General features: G+C 33.8%; 1 protein-coding gene across 1 annotated transcript in view; it reads left to right on the plus strand.

Moving 5' to 3' along the window:
* CBL (Cbl proto-oncogene) overlaps positions 1–24,000 on the plus strand; it is a 96,325-nt gene that overhangs the window by 2,390 nt on the left and 69,935 nt on the right. Inside the window, exon 2 of the mRNA XM_016139367.2 lies at positions 14,232–14,479. Within this exon, the coding sequence (XP_015994853.2) occupies positions 14,232–14,479 (248 nt within the window). The remainder of the gene's footprint in view (positions 1–14,231; positions 14,480–24,000) is intronic.

Here is a 24,000-nt window from a genome sequence, read left to right on the forward strand (position 1 = left end):
TCTGCAGAGTGTGTAATTGGGAAGAAGAAAGAGGACTCAAAGTTTTGAGTGAAAGTGTTTTTCAGGTGTTGACAGTTTCAAGGAAAGTAGGCTAGTTTTCCCATTCTCATGTAGGGAGAATGATTTTTTATTCTTGTGTTGCTTGTCTTTGAAGATGATTTTTAGTACTCTCTGTGCTTCATATACCATATTACTAGTTGGCCCAAAATGAAACTTAGTACTTATTTCTGATTTATTAGTCTGATAGATTCATACTGCTTTCTAGATTTTCTGAATACTTCTGTAGTGTTGTTCGATTGCACAGTCTGTTTTACTCTTGATGTTTTGAGCATAAATCTTTTTTTTTCACTATTCTTATTGTTGAAAATCTTAAAAGTGTCACTAACTCTTTGATTTCATGTGGTATAAGTCAGCATTCCCCAGCTTTTTTGGCATCAGGGACCAGTGCTCCTATGAGAATCTAATACCTAAATGATCTGAGGTGGAGCTGAGGCCGTCATGCTAGTGCTGGGGAGCGGCTGCAAATATAGATCAATCTTCGCTTGCTTGACCACCACTCACGTCCTGCTCTGCTGCCCAGTTCCTGACAGGCCACGGAACCGGTCTGTGGCCTGGGGTTTGGGGATCCCTGGTCTAAGTGATGAGCTTACTGTCAAGTCCACAAATATTTTCACACATTTAGTGAATTTAGATATAAGCCACCATCTTTTACCTGTTTTATCCTTGTCTTTGAAGCTAGATGAACATTATCCCAGCCTATAATTAATCAATTTATTGATTTAGCACTGCTCCCACAATATTGCATGCTTACAGATGGAGAAGTTGGTATAAATCATGGGTTTTGATTAACATAGGCCCATTTCCTAATCCATTCATAGGCTCAGTTTACTAATTTAAACTGGAATTTAAACTCATTGTTTTACCAACAATGCTCGTGCTAGAATGCTTTTTATTAAATGACATGCTCAGCTTCTAGTTTTTTTTAACTATCCCAGTATATTGTAATTAATATTTGTGTAAATACTTATATGAGAAGAAAGTGTCTAGTAAGTAAAGAGACAACTGCATAGGGCAGCAGAGAGAGAAGTCATATAAATGGCCTTAAATGTAAATATAGAAGAAGTAAGATATTTAGTGAGAGACTCAAAATTCCATTATGAAGTAGAGTGGGAGGTGGCAAACTTTGTCAAAGTACAGATAGTAAATATTTTGAGCTTTGCTGGCCACATACTCAGTCCCATATTCTTTGTTGATGTTTTTACAATGATTTAAAAATGCAAAAGCCGTTCTTAGCTTGCAGGTGTACAAAAAAAGGCTGCAGGCTGCAGTTTGCTCACTTGCGAAGTAGAGCATCATACTGGCAGTATTTTAGGTCTATAGGTTTTTATTTTTAACTTACTTCATTAAAACATTAAGGTGTTGATTTTTTTTAACGGGCTGTAATTTATTGGAAAATACTTTCCCTTAAAGCAAGAGTTCAAAAAGTGTTTTCAAAAGATGATCCTTCCTTTTGCTACCCTACCTTCTTCCATTTGCACTCCTCCTCCACCTAAAGACCTCTGATTAACTTCTTATATTTTGGAAGTAAGAGGTACTCAATAGAATTTATGAATTAGTATATTTCATTGGACTACTTCCTCCCTCCTTTACCTTTCTTCCTATGTTTCCATGCTAACTATATCCCAAGCATAGTACTAGGTGTAAATTCTTATATTCCAGGAAATTACATTATAGTGATAAGTAACTACATAAGTATGTGCTAAGGGATTTCTTAAGTTTAAACATTTTGTACTAATTTCTTCTGTATTTACCTTAACCTCTCAAGATTGTAAACTCCATGAGGACAGCAACTATAATCTCCTTATCTCCTGTAGTGTCCAGTCTTAAGGCTTTATACAATAGTAAGTGCTATGTTAATATTTGTTAAATTGCTTTGTGTGTCCCAAAGATATTACTTAAAGAAAAGGTATGGGGTGAGAATCAATATTAACTGCATTAAACTGACTTAGTTTTTACAATAGCCCTTTGGTAGCGTCATCCTTGTTTTATAGTTGAAGATAGGCTCAGAGAGTTTATGTAACTTAGTTAATAGTGGAGAGATTTGGAATCCAGGATTACTCCCTCCCGAGGTTTAGTTATTTTCTCCATACAGTACCTGGAAAATGGCCTTTGTAGGTACACAATAGCATAATACACATACTGCCATTCACACACTCAATCAAAGTAGACATTCTCTTGAATGATATTAAGATAGTGTTTAACTAGTGCCATTCAGTGTTATCTACTTTAAGTTGAGGGTTTTGTTTCTCTTCAAATTATGTGTACCGGTTACTCTGCATGGTGATCATAGGCATTGTACACATTATTTTCCCATTATTCTTAATTCAGGTTATCTATGGTAGCTTTATATTTTTTATTTCATCTCTCTCCCCCGACTAGAGCTACTCAGGACCAAGGCTTTGTTTAATTTTACTTCTTGTGCCCAGTACATAATGCTTGCTAAGTAAAGTGCAGACATTTAACAAAGTAAAGTGGGATTAAAACATATTCTCTCATTTTCTATATGATTAATTAGGATCAATAGGGAATCTTTTTTGTTTTTTATTTTTAGTGCTTAATTGAAGTGACAGTTATAAAATTAATTTATCCTTTTTGGTTATAAAGATAATATACCTGGTCATTGTAAAACACAAAGTGGTGTTTTTATGCCTATTAAGAATTCCCCCAAAGGATGTAAAATTCTTTATAATTCCTTATGAAATGTGAGCTCAGTTGAGCATGGTAAAAATTTTGAAAGGTATATAGAACAAAAGTAGCATTAGGTCAAGGAAGAAGATAATCTGCTCTGTTTAATTTGTGGCTTTGGTTGAAGTTTTCAGTGACTCTTGATATAGTAAACCTGTCTTTAATGTGTTATTAGTCAACAGTATACATATGATGAACCTGAAAAGTCATTAGCAAATTGGTCCCTGACTCTTTGTTTTTAGCAGTTCACTCTATATTCAAATATACAATAAAGTATATACACTGAAAAATTATTTCCCTAATAACCAACCTAGAGCATTAAAAGAAAAATGGACTGAGTATTAGTTTGAAAACTGACTCTAAATTTCAATCACATTTTTAAATGAAATTGTTAGTTCTGATCTACATTAGGTTTGTAAAAAGTCATTGTGAAATATTTTCATGATTAGCACATTTTGTGCTGGAAGGAAATAGGTGGGAGTAGTCAACCAAGAACACTAGAAGCCAGCCTCAGCTCTGTCCCCACAATGTTCCTTCCTGCAGCAGCTCCCAAAAGGAGGAAGGAAAAAGGGTGCCAATGATGGCTTTGGTGGTACACAACCCCTGGGGATTCGAGCCTTGGGGAGATGCAGTACTTTTACCATAGAAGCTCCCACGGTTCCCTCAGAAGAAATCAGCAATGACTCTGGGTCTTCTCTTGGTAGCTATTGGGATGGATGGTGAGTCTTGCTTAGTAGGTGTCTGGGCACCTCATAACCACCACTGACTGCTGCCTTCCTTCTGGCTCTGGGATCAATCACGGGATGAAGTCTGAAAATGAGGCCAACTCGTTGGTACTTCAGTGAGTGGGGTGGGATCCTAATTCCTGCCTCATTCTTTCTTAGACCCACTTTGAACAGCAGTATATTGTGTAGCACTCTGTAAAAAACAATTCACGAACCATACAATATAGAGAACAAAATGTAAAAGTTTGCTTTTATTCTCATATCTCTAAACGAAACTACAGTTTGGGGTTCATCCCTCCAGTCCTTATCCTCCTTTTTCCTAAGTGGTTCTGAGAAGGTTGGATGAACAGCATTGCCCTTGAAAGATTTATCAGTTTGATAAAGTTGTTGACTATTATTTATTAAGACTAGTAACTAAGTTCTTATCATTCCTTTTATCGTAGAGCAGTTTAGTTTCACATCAGAAATCTCAAAAAATGTTTCTTATGAGAACGAAACAGATTCTGAGAGATTAAGTAACATGTCTAAGTCACTCAGCTAATACTTCTGTTTTTTATGTGGATCTTGAACAGGTGTTTAGAGTTTGCTAAGTGATTTCTTATAAACCAGTGCTTCTCAAACTTCAACATGAATTCATGTCATGTACAATCTGAGTAGATCTGGAGTGGGGCCTGAGATTCTGCATTCTGGACTGGCTCCCAGGTAAAGTCAATGCAGGTGGCCCAGGGACCACACTTGAGGGAGCAAGGCTCCACACTGTTAGTTGCTTTTATTTTAGATAAACTTGACAGTTTTTAAAAGAAATTGCAATAGAATATCCTATTTCTGTTTAAGGTCTTAGTTATTATGTTCTTAAATTTTGAGAATAATACACATAAAATTATACATTTTTAAGCAAAAGCCAGATTTTTAATAAAATTAGTTTTATAATTTTTTTCTTTTTAAAATTTGCTGTATTATGGAGATTTTCCATGTTAATACCACTTATGGGTCTTCTCGAACTCTTTTAAGGGCTGTTTAAAAGTTTATAATATGTATATCTAATACACTTATATTGATGATCTAGATTTTTTTGATATTAGAAACTGTGCTTCAGTGACTATTCATTGTGCAATTTCTAAATATTTCTTTAGAATAAACTTGTAGAAATGAAACATGCTGAGTTAAAGGAATTATATATTACAGTTTTAAAAATATATATGGGCCCATGACCCTCCAAAAAATCTGCTTCTGTTCACTCAGGTTAGTTCACTGATTTTAAATATGAAGCTGATTCCTAGTTAACTTAGGTAAAAATTATGTTGGCACCCTTCCACACATTTTTAAATTGAACACAAATCATATACCAGGTGGTGGGGCATTAAAGATGACCCAGCATACTTAGAATCTGATGCTGTAACTGAAGGTATACAAAGGGCTCTGGGATAGCTCTGTGGAAATCATTAGGGAAGCTATTATTTAATCCTGAGGAGACAAGAAAAGGGATTGGGAATGGGGAGGGACTTCAGACCAAGCAGGCACATCTGCAATATCCTAATTTACAGTCGTTTCTTAATTAGGGTCATACATCCAAAAGCAATGCTGAAATCATTTAATCTTTAGTTCATGCTGTTTGGGTTGATATTTCACTGATAACGTCTAGGCAGTCTAGGAATGATTTTGCCCTTTTAAAAATAGAATCCATGTATTAACACTGCATGATTAAAATGTCAGCACATGTCATTTATTTTATTTCATACATTGTATTGGCTGTATTTTTTTCCCCAATTAATGCGATATGTGAAAGTAATGAGATTGGTAATAGTTATAAGTGGCATGGTGTTAGGTGGTATTTGAGAAGTGTTAGGTAGCAATTATGGTTCAAGTCCCTGAATGGAGTTTTTATAAATCAATAATGGAGAATAGTAATTAGAAGTAAAAGGCTTTTTTATTGGGGCCATTATCTAGTGATGATGTTGCCTTAAAAAAAGTATAGCTTTTTGATTTCTCTTTGGAGAAAAATCAAGAGTTGTTTTCATTCAAAAACTTTACTTGTAAAACTGTTAAACCTCTTTGAGTTTCTGAGTTGATGAGTTTCTAAAACTTGTTTAAGACTTTAGAAACTTAAAGTCTTAGGAGACTTTAGAAATTAATTGATCTTTCATTTACAGAGGCAGAAATTGAGCTGCAGAGAGATGAATAACTTGCCTAAGGTCATGTAGCCAGTTGATGTCATTCACCAGAGTAGAATTCAGGGCTCCAGACTCCTATTCTGGTGTCTTTTCCACTTATCTCCTGTTCCCTCGAGCAATATTGATTCTTTTAAAACTGTAATCAAACTTTACTTATTTTATGTGTAGCTCAACATACTGAATACTTGTTTTTGAGCATAATGCTTATTTTTATTTATTTGCATAGTGCTTATTTTAATCATGTTTTAATGTATGAAAAAGTTTGAGATGAAAAACACTTCCATGAATATGTCGAGGTCTACATAGATAAAAGTATTTAGTTATTCATAGTCTTATATGCTTATAGTTTTCTGTCTAATTAGAAATGCAGGTTCCTTAGTGTTAGAAAAGATTGTGTTTGAAATAGAATTACGCTTAGGCACAGTTCTTTGTAGCTTTTTTTTTCTTTTTAAAAATTTAGCAATTTCCAAGCATAATTTTATTCCTCTTTGTTGTGATCTAGCACTTTCCACATTTTTTATATTGACCATTGAGCCTTGGCAGAAGCAAAGAGAGGAGCTAGTCTAGTGAGAAAACTATTATGGATGGAGTATATGGCAGCTGTACAAGGATATTGTTGATTTCCCAGAGCTATGCACGTTTTTCTGTTTGACATTGTTCTGAGTGATGCTGTAAATGTATAGCAGAAATAAACAAAAGGCAGCCATTTTTTGCTATTGCAAGATTTGGAAAGCAAAATAAAGTTGACTAAATGGAGGACAGACTAGGCAGGAAAATATTTTATCTTTCAGAAATACTTGGTGATTTTTTTCAAGCTCAGAGTGCTTATTTGTGCTTCAGTTAACTATGACTGCCAATTTAAACTGTACTAAATAATAATGGCATGTGTTGGCCTTTGATATTTGTTAACTGTTGACTTGAATTATTCACAGAGCCTTTTTGGAACATTTTTCCTAGAGATTATAAATATTTAGAACACTTTTTTTTTTTTTTCCTTTCTTTCAAGAAGACTTTACTATAAAAGAATAGGTCTACCTATATATCTTTGTTATGGTCTATGTTACTCTTAAAGATTCAGAGTCATTAGTGGAGTGCTGACCCATGGTCATGTGAAGATTCATCTCAAAAAGTTCTTGGGAAAAGCAGACATTTAATCTACAAATGATCCTTTACGAGGTCACATTCTAAGGATAGATTAGAAATATTCCTGAAGCATACATGGTACTAGTTTGAAAATGCAAATTAATCAAGGTTTTGGAGACATTTTTACACTTATGATAGTGTAAATCTGGTGTGTTATGAGGGGTGACATTTTTCAGTTCATTGGCATTAACGGCATTTACTGATTGCATATAGTTGGGCAATGTATGTAAGATCAGAGCAATTTTAGTTTAGTTTTTGTTATTGAAAAGCATATCTTTTCCAGAGATATTAGGCATTTTAACATGAATTCCATGATGTTAATACATTTGGTTTTAAATAGATAGAATATATGAGTTGGTATTTGTAGCCCTGGATATGAATGTAAATACTTTTATTGGGAGCTCTGCTTGGTTTGGACCTTTGAAGGGGTGGATACTGTAGCTTTTGTAGATTGTTGGTTACCCTATTCTTGGGCGGCCTTTTCTTTCTTCTTTGGCTACCAATTTGTCAGAGACCATGCAGAACTGGGATGGTAGCTGTGGCCTGGATGATAGGAAAAACGGTATCCGTTTCTGGGAGTCATCAAAGGGTGATGTGAGGTCTGCCATTGTCTTCAATAGGTGATTCCCGTCTACCTTGCATATAAGCCTGGTCAAGTTGTGTGGAAATGGGGAGGGGAACTAACACTTACAGAATGCCTACTTTATTGGAAACTGCGCTGTCCTTTCATAAACCTTTTATTTTGAGGTAGATATTATCTCTTTTTGCAGAAAGAAGAACTGAAGCTTAGAGGTTAGGAAATTTACCAATGACTACAACAGGACATTTTGATATGGATGTTTGATATAATCTTATCAATATATTAAAAACACTTAGCCTTTTTAATTTTAACTGAAACTTAAAAGGTTATATTTTAGGTTTCATCTTAATGTCTCCTTGTTAATTCCCTGCCTACTCCACATCTCTGCTCAATCACCTTGCTCTCTGCATTTTAGTCTCACTGACCTTTCTGTTCCTCACACAAATCCAAACCTGTTTCTACTTTAGGAATTGGGTTAGTTGTTCCTTCTGTTTGGGCTATTCTTCTGCTGAGTCTACGTGGCTGACTCCTTCCTGTAAATTCAACTCTTAACCTAAAGTCATTTCAGAAAACTTTTCTCTATTCACTATTCAAAAGTAGTCATCCAGCATTTTCTAATTATTCTATTTTAAGTGTCTGCATAGAACCTGCTATTTTTTCTGTTGATTTAAAAAATATATATATTTATTGCTTGATTCAGATTCAGGGATGTTGTATTTTCACTTCTGTGTCCTAGTACCTGGTGTATATTTGTTGAATGGATATGTTGAGAAAAATCAAAACCATCAGCTATAACTTTAGCTTACTATCTCCATATCTCTGGATTTGTCTCTGAACCTGTCCTCACCCACTTTCTTTTAGAGGAAAGAGGTGTAGGGACATGTTCAGTGTTCCTAGCTGTGTCATAGATCCCATTTCCTATTGTCTTGCCAGAAACCTCAGTGTTTCATTTATCTCTTTTTCTCTCCTGGTTCTTTATTTATATAAAACATGTTCAATTTTCCCTGAAAATAAAAACTTTTAATCATGTATACCTCTTGTAGTCTTTGCTAGATCTTGATCTCTCAGTTTCAGTGTCAGTCTCCCCTACCTCCTTCCATGGACTAACTCAGGAACCTACCATTTAAAATTTTTTTATATATTCTGTAAAAATATATTCTGACTTATAAACAGCTGACTTATAAATGAGGTTTTGGAATGTAACACACACCCTGGGGACGGTTTGTATTTGTTTTATGACTTCTTGGCTCCCTTGCACTTAGAATATAGTTGTCTTCTGGGATAGAATCTTTTTTCTTGGGTATGTCATTCCCTTTTGGCTTGAAACACTTGATAGGAGGAGCAATTTCTAAAACACTGTTAAAAATATTCATGCATCAAATATTTTTCTTGATTTAGCATGTCTTTATTTGCTAGACTTCTTTATAGGGTTGTTTTTCAAAAGTTCAGGATATGGTTGTTCAGAGAATAAAATATCTCGCTTTAAAAATTTAATAGTCTCACTTATTTGAAGTCACTGATGAATAGTCATTAAATGGGAATTTTGCAGTTGTTCTAGATGGACCTGATGATTTCACATTGGGGAAATCTATCTTAAGGAAATAATCTGATACATAGAAGAGTAAAATGCCCAAAGATGTTCATCGCAATGGTATTTGCAATACTAGACTCGAAAACAACATACATGTTAAAGTGGGGAGTGGTGGTTAAGATATGTTATGGTATATTCATAGAATGGAATCATTTAAAGAGCTCAATAAGTTTATAATGACCTTATGGTGACACAAAAAAAGGTATCTTAAAATGTGAATGAGCAAGATATAAAACTTTACTTCTACCAGTATTGGACTGGATTGTTTCAAATCAAGTATACTGTAGATAACTAGAGAAGCTAGAAGACGTTAAAGAGCTATAAGGGTACTTAGGATTAGACCAGGTTCTGGCAGATAAAGTTCTAAGAGGTGAGTCTGAAGTTTGAGGCTCCCTTGTCCATGAAGTCATTGCTGATTCTGGAAGTGACAACTGAGAAGCTGAATAAAATTTTCAAAATATTTATGTCAAGGAAGACCAGAAATTGAATTTAGAGTCTACCAAGGTGGAGGACCCAGGGAAACACTCTAGGTTTTGGGTTGGATTCCTGAGGGCCTAAATCACAGGAGTAAGAGTGAAACAGGAAGTAGACCTGTCTTTATAAGGACTGAAGCCCAGCTTTTTAATCTTCTCAATTCTGGATTAGATTAAGGTGATCTGGAATTCCTAGTGTCCCTAGCCTGTCTGCAAAGGTAAATGCTTTCTGAATAACATAATCCATGGCCTCATCTTGTCTCTATAATTTTTATATACAGTATTGAGCATTCAATAAAAAAATAACTAGGCATATGAAAAGACAAAATGCAACTGAAAGCCAAGAGGGAAAATTGACAATAGAATTGACAACACCCATGGAGATACAGCTATTTGAGTTATTAGTCTTAGACTTAAGGTATATTTATGATTAATGTATTAGACAAAATTGATAATTTTGAGAGGCTTGATAAAGAATGAGATAGAAATTCTAGAAAGGAATAACAAGAATTGATTAAGAACTCAGTGGATAGGTTTAACAGCATAGATACAGTTGAAGGAAAGAATTAGTGAAGAAAAGATAAATCAGAAAAAAAATTCCAGACTTAAGCATTGAGAGATAGAAGAATAGAGAATACAGAAAGGAGTGTAAGAGACATATGGAAGATGGTGAAAAGGTCTCATATATAAGTAATCAAAGTTCCAGAAGGAGAGGAGAAAAAGAATGGGGTAAAAGCAGTATTTGATAAGAAATTGGCTGATACTTTTCCCAAACCGATGAAAATCATCGTCACAAATCAAAGAAGCTTTATACACACCAGGAAAAATACAAATAAAATACACCTAGACACATTATAATAAAACTGCTGAAACCCTGAGCCAAAAAAATCTAAAAAGCAACTGGAAAGTAAAAGACATTTTACCTTCAAAGGAGGAATGAAACTGATAGCCTGCCTTGAACAGTAGCAGTGGTATCCAGAAGACATGAAAGAACATCCATGAAATGATGACCAAAAATAATGGTCAATCTTTATTCAGTGAAAATGGTCTTTTAAGGTGGATAGAAAGTGAAGATGTTTTCAGGTAGCCAGGCAGACCTTAAAGGAAATACTTAAGGATATTCTTTAGGCTTAAGGAATATAATTTCAGATGTGATGAAAAGCATTGTAAAGGGTAGTTGTGTGGATAAATATGAATGGATATTGCCTATATAAAATAATAGTAATAATGACCTATAGATTTTATAAGCTCTATGAAATTAAAGTATATGATAGTAATAGTACATGACTTGAAAAGAGTAAATGGAGTTAGTGTTCTAAGTTCCTTGCATTGTATAGAAAGTGTTAAAAATAGTAATTTATATAACATTTCATGAGTTAGAGATGCATGTTATAATCACTAAAAGGGCAGTAAAAGAATTATATTTGACAAGCTAATTGGGGAGAAAATTGGGAAAATAAAAAATGCTTAAACCAAAAGAGGACAAGAAAGAGAAACTAAAGGATTATGAAACAGGAGAGACACATAGAAAACAAATAGTAAATTACTTTATTATTTATTATAGGATTAGTACTTATTAGGTGAACCATATGAAATTTCCAATATTTGACCTACAATAATAGTAGTTTCATAATTTAAGTGTAAACAGATTAAATTGGTAAAACCAAACATTGTTGGAAAGGGTTAAAAGGAAGCCAGCTAAATTCTGCATATAATGGGTCACACATTAAGTGTGAGAATACAGAAAGTTTGAAAGTAGAAATGAAAAAGATATACCATTGCAAATACTAACTCAAGAAATCCGGTTTAGCTATGTCAGATAAACTGAACTTTAAGGCAAGTAGTGTTATTAGAGATAAAGAGGGATATTTCATTGATAAAAAAAATTCAATTTACCAAGAAGAAAATAAAAAGGATATTCAAGAATATGCAGTATTCTAATTGCATTGATATTTTTAAATGAATAGATAAAATATAGTTTAGCAGTCCTTATGATTTATAATAAAGTTAAAATACTAATGTTGTCAGACTAGTCTTTGCAGTTATAATTAGTTCCTTTTGTGTCTTAAATCTTCTTGAGATCATAAAAGTTCAACAAATACTTTTCTATTTTTGTCTAAAAGCTTTAAAGTTTTTTTTCCTCACAGTAAGATCTTTAATTCACCTGAAATTTATTTTCATGCAAGGTACGAGGGAACTGATTTTAGTTTTTTTTCCAAATGGATAACCAATTTCCTAATTGTTTTTTTCTTGAACTCTGATTTGTTATGCCACTTCTTGACACTGACTTTCTGGACATGAGTGAGTTTATGTTTGGGTTCTCTTTTGTTCCATTTGGCCATTACTACCTTTGGTCATCATCATAGTATTTTAATTATAAGGTATACTAAGTCTTGATAACACATTGGGTAAACACCATCTACCATGTGGGTTTTTTTTTTTTTTTTTTTTTTTTTTAAATAAACTTTGCTGGTTTCGGTCTCTTTTTCTTCCATGTGAGTTTCGGGATCAGCTTGTTAATTTCCATGAAAAAGCTTGTTGGAATTTTTATAGGAATTGCAATGAATTTATACACTAAATTGAGGGAGAACTGACATTTTTACATTGAGTCTTTCTATCTTTAAACAGAGTTCTCCATTAATTCTGTCTTTTATGTTCTTTTGTAAAGTTTTATAATTTCATAAAAGTCTTACACGTCTTTTGTTAGATGCATTCTCAGGCAGTTAAATTTTTATGCCATTTAAACGACAACAATTAAAATTATATTTTGAAATCATTTATAAAATATTTATGAATGTTGTTTGTTTGTTATATTGATCTTGAATCCAATAACCTGTTAGACTGTTTTATTGTTTCTAATGCTTCGTCAATTCTCTTAGATTTTCTTCATGGACAGTTATATCATCTACAAATAAAATTTAGTTTTTTTTTTTTTCCATTACTTACACTTTTACTACCTTTGTATGCATACCTAAACAATATAGTTTAGAGGGATATCTTTTGAAAAGTAGTCACATACATGTATTCATGTTGTATTTATTTTGTTTCTAGTTTCTTTAGATTAACTTTGGGAGGAGCATCCACATGGTAGTGTAGTGTGTTGTTATTGCTAATAAACATACCATAATTTATCCACTGTATTGTTGTTAATGGACATAGAGGTTGTCTGCAGTTTTTAGATATTAAACATTTTTGTATGTGTATCCTGTTATACCTTTCAAGGTATGTATCTGCAGGTTCATATAGTACTCTAATTTTTAACCTAACAGTATAGAGTCCAACTATTTTCCAAGTCGATTTTAGCAGTTTAGGTTCCCACCAGCAATATTTGGAGATCCTTCTTGCTCCTTGCCAATGGTCGGCATTGTCATTTTGGTGTGTTTAATAGTAGTATCTAATTGTGATCCTTGAATTTTAATTTTCCTAAATGATAAATGAGGTTTAGCACCATTTCATATGTTTATCGGTTATTTGGATATCTTTCGTGATGTTCCTGTTAAAGTCTTTTGTCCATTTTCGTATTTGATTATCTTTATCTTATTGATATGTAGATGTTCTTTATATAGTCTAGATATTATATATGTCTGATATGTATGTATTATAAACATCTCTGATTCTGTATATGTGTTTTTATTCTTTTGTATTTTTTTGTAAATTCTTACTTTTAAAGTAATAGAACTTAGTATTTTCCTTTATGGTTAATGTTTGTTTGTTTGTTTGTTTTTGGTGGTCCTGTTTAAGAAATTTTTCTCTATCATGAAATCATGAAAGATACTTTTCTTATATTATCTCCTAAAGCTTTATAGATTTGCCTTTCACATTTAGTTCTATAACCTGCCTAGGATGGTGGGATTGGATTTTTTTCATCTGTTTGGTATAGTGTAAAGTGAGTGTTTAGCTTGATTTTCTTTTTTCCTTAGATCTATCCCCAATTGTTTCACTATTATTTTTGGAAGAGACCACTCCTTTGTGATAAGTCAGGGGGTCTATACTTGTGTGGATATGTTTCTAAACTTTTCTGTTCCACTAATTTGTCTTTTCCAGACACAGGAAAATCCTTATAAATGGAAGGTATTAAGTAAAATGGTAGGAATAGACACAAAGCATTGGTCATTATAACAAATACAAAATGGAATAAACTTACTAGTTAAAAAACTAAGATTGTTACATTGGACTTTAAAAGTCTACCTTATATGTTCTTTAAAGGAGACTCAAAACAGAAGAATGCAGGAAAGTTTAAAGTAAAGGTAAAAAGAGTTCCTAGGGAAATTCTGAGAGTCCTGCATTTATATGAGAAGGAAAGGTGTGTCCGTTCAACTCCATGCTTTGCTAGGTCCAAGGCCTCTCTGCTCCTATCCTCTACTGGATTTTAAAACTCCAGGCTCCTAAATCACTGAGATTTCCCTCTCAGGGCAACCATGTTCTTTGTTTTTGCCCTTGGGAATTTTCTTTGGTCTCTGTGAGGTAAGCCATGCATTTAAAAGGAATTTGCTCTATTTTTACCTAGCAATTTTTAGGCATTTGTGTGGATATACCCCCAACCCCCAGCCCCACTCATTTATTCTGTTATGTGTTGTCTGAATCATTAGTTTCCCATATGGTTTTAAGAACTCACCCTTTTAGGGGGAACCACTTAAAATATAAAATGATTGCCTAATGGGCAGAGGGGTTATGGATCATTTCTTATATTCTTAACCATTTTTATATTTATGCAAAAGAACATTTTATAACTTTTTAAATTTAAAAAAGGAAATTGTCCTTAAGATCCTCCAAGTAATAGCCCTTCTTTTCCATTTGTTGCAGGTGGTGCGGTTGTGTCAAAACCCAAAGCTGGCGCTAAAGAATAGCCCACCTTATATCTTAGACCTGCTGCCAGATACCTACCAGCATCTCCGCACTATCTTGTCAAGATATGAGGGGAAGATGGAGACACTTGGAGAAAATGAGTATTTTAGGGTGTTCATGGAGAATTTGATGAAGAAAACTAAGCAGACGATAAGCCTCTTCAAGGAGGGGAAAGAAAGAATGTATGAGGAGAATTCTCAGCCTAGGTAATGGAGAGTACCACATAAATAATATATTCAGGCTGACTGCCCAAATTGGTGACACTTAGAAGTAGCTGAGTTGGTTTTAATTTTATGTCAACAAGAAACTCGGGGTTGACATTTGATTTAAAGGTATGCTTTACATTAAAGGTTGCCTTGGAGGATATTAAATCGTCCCTAGCTTTATCTTTGAAAAGCCAGTGAGTTATAGCCATGAAGATGAGTTGGAGACTTTAGGTCCTTTTAGAGAGCCTGAAGAACATGAAAATTTGTGGATAGGTGAGAGTTTGAAAGAAAGAGGTTACAGTAAAGCTGAGTTTGGGAGTAAATAATAAGAGGTCAGATTTTTCCAGAGCTGTAGCATATTAGGTAAGTTAAAAATATGGGATCATAGAGAAAAAAGATTAAGCCAGTAGTTTAGATAACTTTTTTTTTATTAAAGGAAAGTGAAATGACATTTCTTTTATAGGTAAAGGATATTGACAAATGCAATTAATTCAATTAATATTTGAGGAACTACTATGTATACTTTTGTACTTATTAAATACTAAGAACTATATTGGCTATCTGATATGTTATTAGCTTGGTTGTTGTGTACTGGGAGAGAAATAGGTTGATTTTATGTATGGGTATTATGTTTGGTTTTGTCCACTTGGAAATAAATATTAATTTATCTAGAACAAGTAAAAAATGTAAATTTCACTAGAACTTCTTAGGGAATAAATTACTCTCAAGCAGTGACTTGAATTAGGGGGGATGGTAATTTCTGAGAGCATTAAGTTGGCGTGTGTTACTCAAGAAGTAACTTACTAAATGGTATTCTTGTAGCCTACCACTTTGACTCTCTCTGTTGGTTTAGATTCTGGGAACCCTTGTCTCTCACTTAAAATTTTACCCCCATTGTTATTCATATTGCCTTTACCTACCACATTGCTCAGATTTGGTTCTGGGTATCAATCTTATCTTCTTAAAAAGATTTCTGGCGACTGAATTTGATGTGTAGGAACCTTTGTAACTTTTAGCTTATATAAAATTAAACTTGATTCCTTTTAATTATTTCAATTTCATGACTTTTGTTAAAACCTTGACTCTAGGACCTTAGCTAACTACTCATTTTGTATTGCTGAATTTTAAGAAAATAATTTTACTTTATTAGGTACCAGAACTTTAAAAATTTATTTGCCATTACAGTGAACTAGAGTCTGTCTAATTCTAAGAGGTAAAAAAGAATTAAGCATTCAGTTATGATGTGATAAATGCTTTAATAGAGATATGTGCAAAATGCTGTGTGAACACAGTTTTGCCTAGCTACATCAAGAAGAATGGCACAGAGGAAGTGTTATTTGAGCTAGATTTTGAGGGGTAAGTGGGAATTTTCTAGGCAAGGAGTGAAGAAAAGACCTTCAGCACTGTGGCATGAAAATGTTTAAGGAACATGAGTAGTCTGATTTGGCTATAATTGGGAGAGATAGAAAAGCTAGAAATACAGGTTGGAGTTAGATTGTAAAGAGCTGTTCTTTGACCTCTAGACCTTCTATAAATAATAGGCTGCCATAGAATGGTTTTTCTGAAAAGAGCATTTTTGTAGTGAAATAAAAATTACAGACCTTCTGGTATTAGAGCATACCGAATATTGTTTAATATATTTTCTGTGACTGATAGTTCCTTACGTAGAGGCAGTGTAGTGTACTGGTTAAGAGGTTGGACCCTGAAACCTACTGCCTAAGTTTGAGTCTTTTTCCACTTAGCTATGTGACCCCTCAGTTTCCTCAACTATAAAATGAGTTAATAATAGTACTTTCCTTGTAGGGTTGTTGGGAATTATTAAATGGATAACTAAATGTGTAGTACTTAGAACAGTGATTAGCATGTTGAAAGTGACAAGTGGTAGGTGAAGGTAATATGTGATTTTCATTACTGTAAATGTAGATCATTTTATTAGTGATACTGCTAGGAACTAATGAAATACATACACAAATTTGCCCTTACTAAATGGCTTCATATTATGCTTGCAAGTTCTTTAGCCTTTCTTAAAACTTTACTGTCAGTATGCCTGTCTGCATCAATTTCACTCCCCCTGATATGAAGCTTTTAATCTACTATGGGCTTTGGATTCGTATAACCAGGTTCGTACAAATTATATGTAAAGTGAGAATAAATTTCAGTTGAGAATCAAATTTTTAAAAAATAAAGCATGGTTTTACTATATGGCTTTTACTATGCCTTTACTATATGATCTTTGTGATCTGTATTTTGGTTGCTTAGAGGCTTTTGTTCCTATTCAGTTTTTTAAATTGAGATATAGTTCACTGAAATACCATCAAATTCATCCTTTTAAAGAATTGCATACTTTATGGTTTTTAGTGTGTTAATAAAGTTGTGTAAACATCAGCACTGTCTCATTCCAGAACATTTCCATCATCCCAGAAAGAAACCCCATACCCATTAGCAGTCACTCCCCATTCTACACTCCTGCTCTCTCTACTCCAGCCCTTGGCAATCACTAATATCAGCTTTCTGTTTCTTTAGATTTGCATGTTCTAAAAATTTCCTATAAGTAGAATCATGTAATAGTAGCCTTTTTTGTCCGGCTTGTTTCACTTTGCATGTTTTCACAATTTATCCATGTTTAGTAGTTCATTATTTTTATGGCTAAATAATTTTTCATTGTATGGATATATACCACATTTTGATTATGGATATTTGGGTTGTTTCCATTATTGACTATTATGAAGAATACTGCTATGATCATTTTTGAACAAGGTTTTGTGTGACTATATGTTTTAATTTCTCTGGGGTATATACCTCGGAGCGGAATTGCTGAGTAATGTGGTAATTTTACGTTTAATTTTTTGAGGAACCACCAAGCCGTTTTCCACAGGAGCTATACCATTTTGTATTTCCCTGGCAATGTATGAGGGTTCCAATTCCTCATCAATAGTTGTTATTGTTGTTTTTTTTTTATTATAGCCACCCTGATGGGTATGAAGTGGGTAGCTCATTGTGGTTTGGATTTTCATTTCCTTAATGAGTAATAACGTTAGTATCTTTTCATGTGCTTATTGGCCATTTATATATTTTCTTTGGAGAAATGTCTTTCCAGATCTAGAGCCCTTTTTCTGAGTTGGGTTGTCTTTATTGTTGAGCTGTAAGTGATCTTTACATTGCTAGTTACTACACTCTTATCAGATACATGATTTAAAAACCTACTCCCATTCTGTGGGTCTTCTTTTCACTTTCTTGATAGTATCATTTAAAGTACAAAAGTTTTTGATGTCGATGAGGTCCGAAATTCTCTTTTTGGTTACTTTTGGTTTTGATACCATACCTAAGAAACTATTGCCTAATCCAAAGTCAAGATTATGCCTATGATCATTTTAAGGTAACTTTTTATGCCCCATATGGTATACAGTGATAGGACTTGCGTTGGACCCGTAGATCCATTTGGGGAGTATTGATTGCCATCTAAGCAATACTAAGGCTTTCAATCTATGAACATGGGATTTCTTTCCATTTATTTAGGTCTTTAACTTCTTTCAGCAGCATTTTGTAGTTTTCAGTGTACAGGTCTTTTGTCTTGGTTAAATTTATTATTTTGTTCTTTCTGATGCTATTTATTATAAATACAATTGTTTTCTTAATTTCATATTTGGATAGTTTGATGTTGCTGTATAGAATACAATTGTTTTTTGTATGTCGATCTTATATCCAGCAACTCTGCAGAACTCATTTCTGGTTGTTCTATTAGTTTTTCAGTGGATTCCTTAGGATGTTTTACAAACAATATCATGTCATGTGCAAATAGAGATAGTTTTACTTCCTCCTTTCCTTTGTGGATGCCTTTTATTTCTTTTTCCTGCCTAACTGCTCTAGCTTGAACTCCATATGCCGAATAGAATCTTATGTTGGTTAGAAGTGGTGGGAGCAGACATTCTTGCCTTGCCTGGTATTAGGAGGAAAGCTTTCAATCTTTCCATACCATTGAGTATGATGTTAATTGTGAAATCTGTCCCCCCCCCCCCCCGCCAGGTTTTAAAACTTTATTTGCATATTAAAAGTTGTGCATTTCAGTAATTAAAACCATTTGAACAACAACAAAATGGTACTCTGATTTAACTACAGTTTACAGGCTGCAGGACACCGCCACTCAGAGTCTGCCTCTACCAACATGCAAGTTCTTTTCCTTCTTGGCTAGCCACACAGGCAGACGGTAGAGACAGGGGTATCTTTCATGGTCAGTAGTTCTTTGATGTGAAAAAGGGCAGCACAGTCATTTAAACTTGATCTAGCCTCTTTGCATCTTTTTTTTTCCTCTGGTCTGCCACACCTGGTCTTCCTAGGTGGTCTCCCATCCACATACTAACCAGGCCTGACCCTGCTTAGCTTCTGAGATCAGGCATGTTCAGGGTGGCATGACAGTAGACTCTTTGCATCTTAAAAGTTAAACAGCTAAAAGAAGTAAAATAAGATGGTAATGCTCGTGGAATATAAAGTACATGTTGGCAGTGCGTGCCTCATTACAATTCGCCTACTTGCTTCTCTTGTTCAGTTGTTTCTTTGAAGTCAGTGGATTTTTCTCTTGTGTTTCTGTCTTCATTTTCAATTTATCAGATTTCTCAATCTCAGTCAGGTTAATTTGTCAGACTTGATTGCAGAGGAGGCTGAGTGAGACACACGAACGAGTGAGTTCGAAGTGCCCAGTGGCAGTTGCAGAGTGCCAGTTGTAACATTTTCATGGACATCTTTCACAGGTTGAGAACGTTTCTGTTTATTTCTTGTGTGTTCAGTTTTTTTCTTTTTATCATTGAAGGTCTCATAGGACTTTTATGCTCGGTTCCTGATTTTTCTTCTTGGAGAGAGAAATTTGTAGACTTGTAAAATTCTAGAAAAAGTGACTATCTTAAATTGGGACAAGGAGAAGAATATAGATAAGCCTCAGGAATAACTGAAACCAGGGTTGAAAATGCTGTCAAGACTCTATCTGCATTCTCTCAATGTGGATTAATGTTTAAATTGCAGGAAAATCTGTCCTCTGCTACACCCGAGATTTAAATCTTATGTGTTTACAGTATAACAGAATGTCTGACACTTAGTCAGTTTTAACTGTGGCTTGGTATAGATCAAGTAATTATCCCTGGAGCAATCAACTCTGGAAAGAAAAACTAAGTGCTGTGATTAGTCCAGCATGTGTCAGATGAACGTGTTGTGGTTTAGAGAACATATCTGTTTCCCCAGAGCCATGTGCATGAGGGAATTTGTTCCATGAAGGAATTTGCTGGAGATTGAGGAGTTAATCCCTTAAATAATCTCTAGAAGAGTATACATAAGTGTATCTATCAGTATGTAATATAGTTGCTTCCTCTCTTTTAGAGAGGATATTAGATGAATTAATTTCTCTAAAGATAAATTTGCTCTAATTTTTCTTAATCTTTATAAAAAATGAATTAGGCAAAAACTATAATGTGCTTTCTTTGATCTTGAATTGTAGTTTTTGCACCTGTTTTTGTTGATGCACACACAGGGTGTTACAGCAGAAGCTGAATGGGATTATATACAGTGCAGTTAATTTTAAATGTTACTATTTTATTATTTTTTTTTCCATTTCAGAAGTAAGATAAAACTTTTCTATTATATTACCTTTTTAGAGGTAATTTTAAATTGAAATGATCAAGATTCGGTTTTGTTATACTCAGCTAGGAATTATTCAGAAATAACTAAAAGCTACTGTGATAACCACTTATTAAAGTAAAAACTAGTATTAGGTATTTTTTCTGGGGTGGTCACTGCCCTAGGAGCAGTGATAGAGCAGTAAATAGGACAAACATAGTCTTTTCTCTCATGAAGCTCATAACCTTATAATCTCTCTTTTTGCATTAGTTTCCAAAACATAAACTCTAAACCATTTTTTTTCCTTCTCTTGGTTTTCAAATTATCCTCCAGTGGAACAGCAATGTTTCTCAGACAAGACTGAAGTGTTTGTGCTACTATAGTCTTTCCCTAGCACCCCCAAAATAGGTGTCAATAAGTGTGTCACATCCCATTGGTAGATAATAGTAGCTTATATCTTTGTGTTGAGAAGTTTGGGTTTGATGGGAAAAGATTCCCACTTAGATTAGGAATGCCCTTCTCACAATTGGGAAAAGGGCAGCACCATGCTCCTGTGTCTGTTTTGTCCAGGAGAGCAATGATAATGGCTTGAACCAAAGTGGTGGTAATAGAGATGGAAAGAAGTGAACAGTACTTGATGCATTTTAAATTTAGGGATGTACGACCTGTTAATGAATTGGATAGGTTTCTGGTTTGAACAACTGAATAGATGGGGTGCAGTGAGATGTCACAGAAAGCTATTAGGGGAAAGACATGCTCTGACTTTTTTTTTTTTTTTTTTTACACAATGATAGTATAGGGTGCTGTGTAGGAGATGGATTATGCTTATGGCAGTAGCAATGATGGAAGTAGAGGGGTAGGTTACAAAGTTTTTGCTGTAGGCCATATCCTAGAGATAATTTAGACTAGGGAAGAGAAAGTTGACAGGAAGGAAATTAGATAGGAGACAGACTGAAATTAGAATCAAAAAGAATTACTGGTAGGTTGGATAACAGGAAGATGGAAAAGGATGACAGGAAAGAATCAAGGATGACTTGTAGGTTTCTGATCATTAACTCTGCCAGTGGCAACAGCCTTTACTAAAATGGGGGAATTCAGAGTATAGACGTGGATAGAACTAAATTAAGAGTGAAGGGAATCGAGTTCTGTTTTGGACATGTTTGAGAAAGTTTTATGAGCCATCTAAGACAACATGTCAAGCAGGCAATTGGCTATATTTAAGTTTAGAGTTCAGAGGGAGAGGTCTGAAATAGAGGTAAAAATTTGGTGGTATTCAGAAAAGTATTTAAAGCCATGAGAGTGGACAGAATAGTCAGGAATGGAGGTTCAACAGGCAGCACCACTGAGGGAAAAAGAAAAGAAAGAATAGATTAAATTACCCAACAAAGAAAATTAAAAAAAACAAACCCTCCCAAATGGAAAATAAAATGAATAATCTACAAAATAAGAAATAAAAAATACCAAATATGAATATTAAAAGAACAATCCAGTTTACTAGTCTTAAAATAATTTTGTTTTGGCCTGCAAAATTGGCAAAAAAAAAAAAAACCCCAAAAAACAAAGCACAAAAAACAAAAACCAGAAAACCTACTGATATTCAGTGTCAGGAACATGACTACTCCCATGCCATACTGTGATAGGAATGAAATTGGTTTAGACTTTGTGTGTGTGTGTGTGTGTGTGTGTGTCAGGTGTGTGTGTGGGGATTATTTAGAAAGAGGAATTTTGCTCAGTATTTCCACATTTAGGAATTTATTGAAAAGAAGTGAGAAGGAATTTGGGTTAAAGTATAGTTACAGAGAGCTATTCATTAAGATGCTTTATGTAATAGAGAAAAACTAGAAACAACCTAAATGTTTAGCATCAGAAGATAAATTACATAAATAACAAGCTATGGTGCACTATGCAGACATTAAAAATTTTTGTTGATTAAGGTTAATAGTAGGCAAACAGTGTATTAAAGAAATAGGTGAAGGTGGTCAAAAGGTACAGACTTGCAGTTATTACTAACTACTGGGGATGTAAGGTACAGTTTGGTGACTATGATATTTCTATACAAGAAAAAGAAGTCTACGAAATTGTATATATAACTAATAAGATCTCATTTCTGTAAAAAGCATTTTAATATAAAGGAAAAAACCCCAGAAGAAATGATACCAAAATATTGATAGTAGTTGTTTCTAGGTATTGAAATTAGAAGTAGTTTTAATGTTTTTCTGTTTACATTTTCTGAATTTTCTACAATGAATATTTAAAAAAGAAAAAACTGTGATACTTCTTAGGTGATAGCATGGATTCATAAGGCCAATCTAAAAAACTTTCCATTTATTGCAGCAACATAATTGGTTAATTTCGATTGAGCTCGGATGAGTCAGACAGTGCTAAGTCCCCCATCTTGAGAAGCAAGCTAACTTACTCGAAATGGACAGGGAGAAGTTTAACGAAAGTGAACAGTCACATTTAGTTCTTAATACCATCTGTATGACATGTACAACAGTCCTTGTAGACCAGTCAGCCATGAGTTACTAAGGTTTAAGTGTTAACACATATAAAGAAAAGTAAAATCTTTAATTAGAAAATATAAGGGTGTGCTATGTCTCAGTGCCTAAAGTACCTGGTCATCTAAAATTTTTGTTTATTAATGTAGGTTTTTTTTTTTTTTAACTTTTTGGTTTCAGGACCTCTTTACATTCTCAAAATCACCGAAGATATCAAAGAACTTTTGTTATATATATCAATATTTACGATATTCAATATTAAAACCAAGAAATTTAAAAATATTTAAATAGTTACAATAACGTTTACACAACATTTAAAAACAATAGTAAGCTTATTACATGTTAACATGAAAATATTTTTATGGAAAATGTTTTTACATAAGTTTTACATTTTTACAAGTCTTTTAAAATCACCTCAGTGAACATTTTGTACTTTGTTACATTAAAATCCATGGTCTATCTTGCACTTGGAATTAATCCTTTACCCATGCATGATTTTGTAACAGCAAGCATTGGTCACTTGAAAAATATTGGTTCATTAGATTATGTAGATTTTCCAAGTATCGACACATCATTATACATTCATTAATTAAATCTCACTGGAAAAGTTGTATTGGGAGAGTTCATGGTGTTGAATATAAATTTTCCACAGTTCTAATTTTTGCTTTAAAGCTTGAAAGTCTTAACTTGGCAACAAAAAACTATCAGTTGTTTTCTTTAAAGCGACAAGTCACTTCATTTGTGTTGGAGAAACTGTCTGCCAAATACTCAAGTCTGAGTAACCATACTTTGTCAATTTCATTCTTTTAAGTAAAAATGGTATTCCATGCCATATAAAAATCCCACACTAACATCTTACTCAATGGTGAAAGACTGAGAGCTTTCTTCCTAATACCAGGAACAAGGCAAGAATTTCTGCTCTCCCCACTTCTTTCCAACATAGGTTCTATTCAACATCTGAGGCTCTAGCTAGAGCAGTTAGGCAGGAAAAGGAAATAAAAGGCATCCACAAAGGAAAGAAGGAAGTAAAACTATTTGCACATGACATGATATTGTTTGTAAAAAAATCCTAAGGAATCCACTAAAAAACTAATAGAACCAACCAGAAATGAGTTTTGCAGGGTTGTTGGATACAAGATCAACATACAAAAATCAGTTGTATTCTATACAGTAGCAACAAACTATCCAAAAATGAAATTAAGAAAACAATTGCCTTTATAATAGCATCAGAAAGAATAAAATAGTTAGGAATAAATTTAACCGAGGCAAAAGACTTGTACACTGAAAACTACAAAATGTTACTGAAAGAAGTTGAAGAAGACCGAAGTAAATGGAAAGATACCCCATGTTCATAGATTGAAAGCGTTAGTATTGTTTAAATGGCAATATTCCCCAAATTGATCTACAGGTCAAATGCAATTC

Source organism: Rousettus aegyptiacus, unplaced genomic scaffold, assembly GCF_014176215.1.
Source record: "Rousettus aegyptiacus isolate mRouAeg1 unplaced genomic scaffold, mRouAeg1.p scaffold_m13_p_5, whole genome shotgun sequence".
In the NCBI taxonomy this organism is placed as follows: domain Eukaryota; kingdom Metazoa; phylum Chordata; class Mammalia; order Chiroptera; family Pteropodidae; genus Rousettus; species Rousettus aegyptiacus.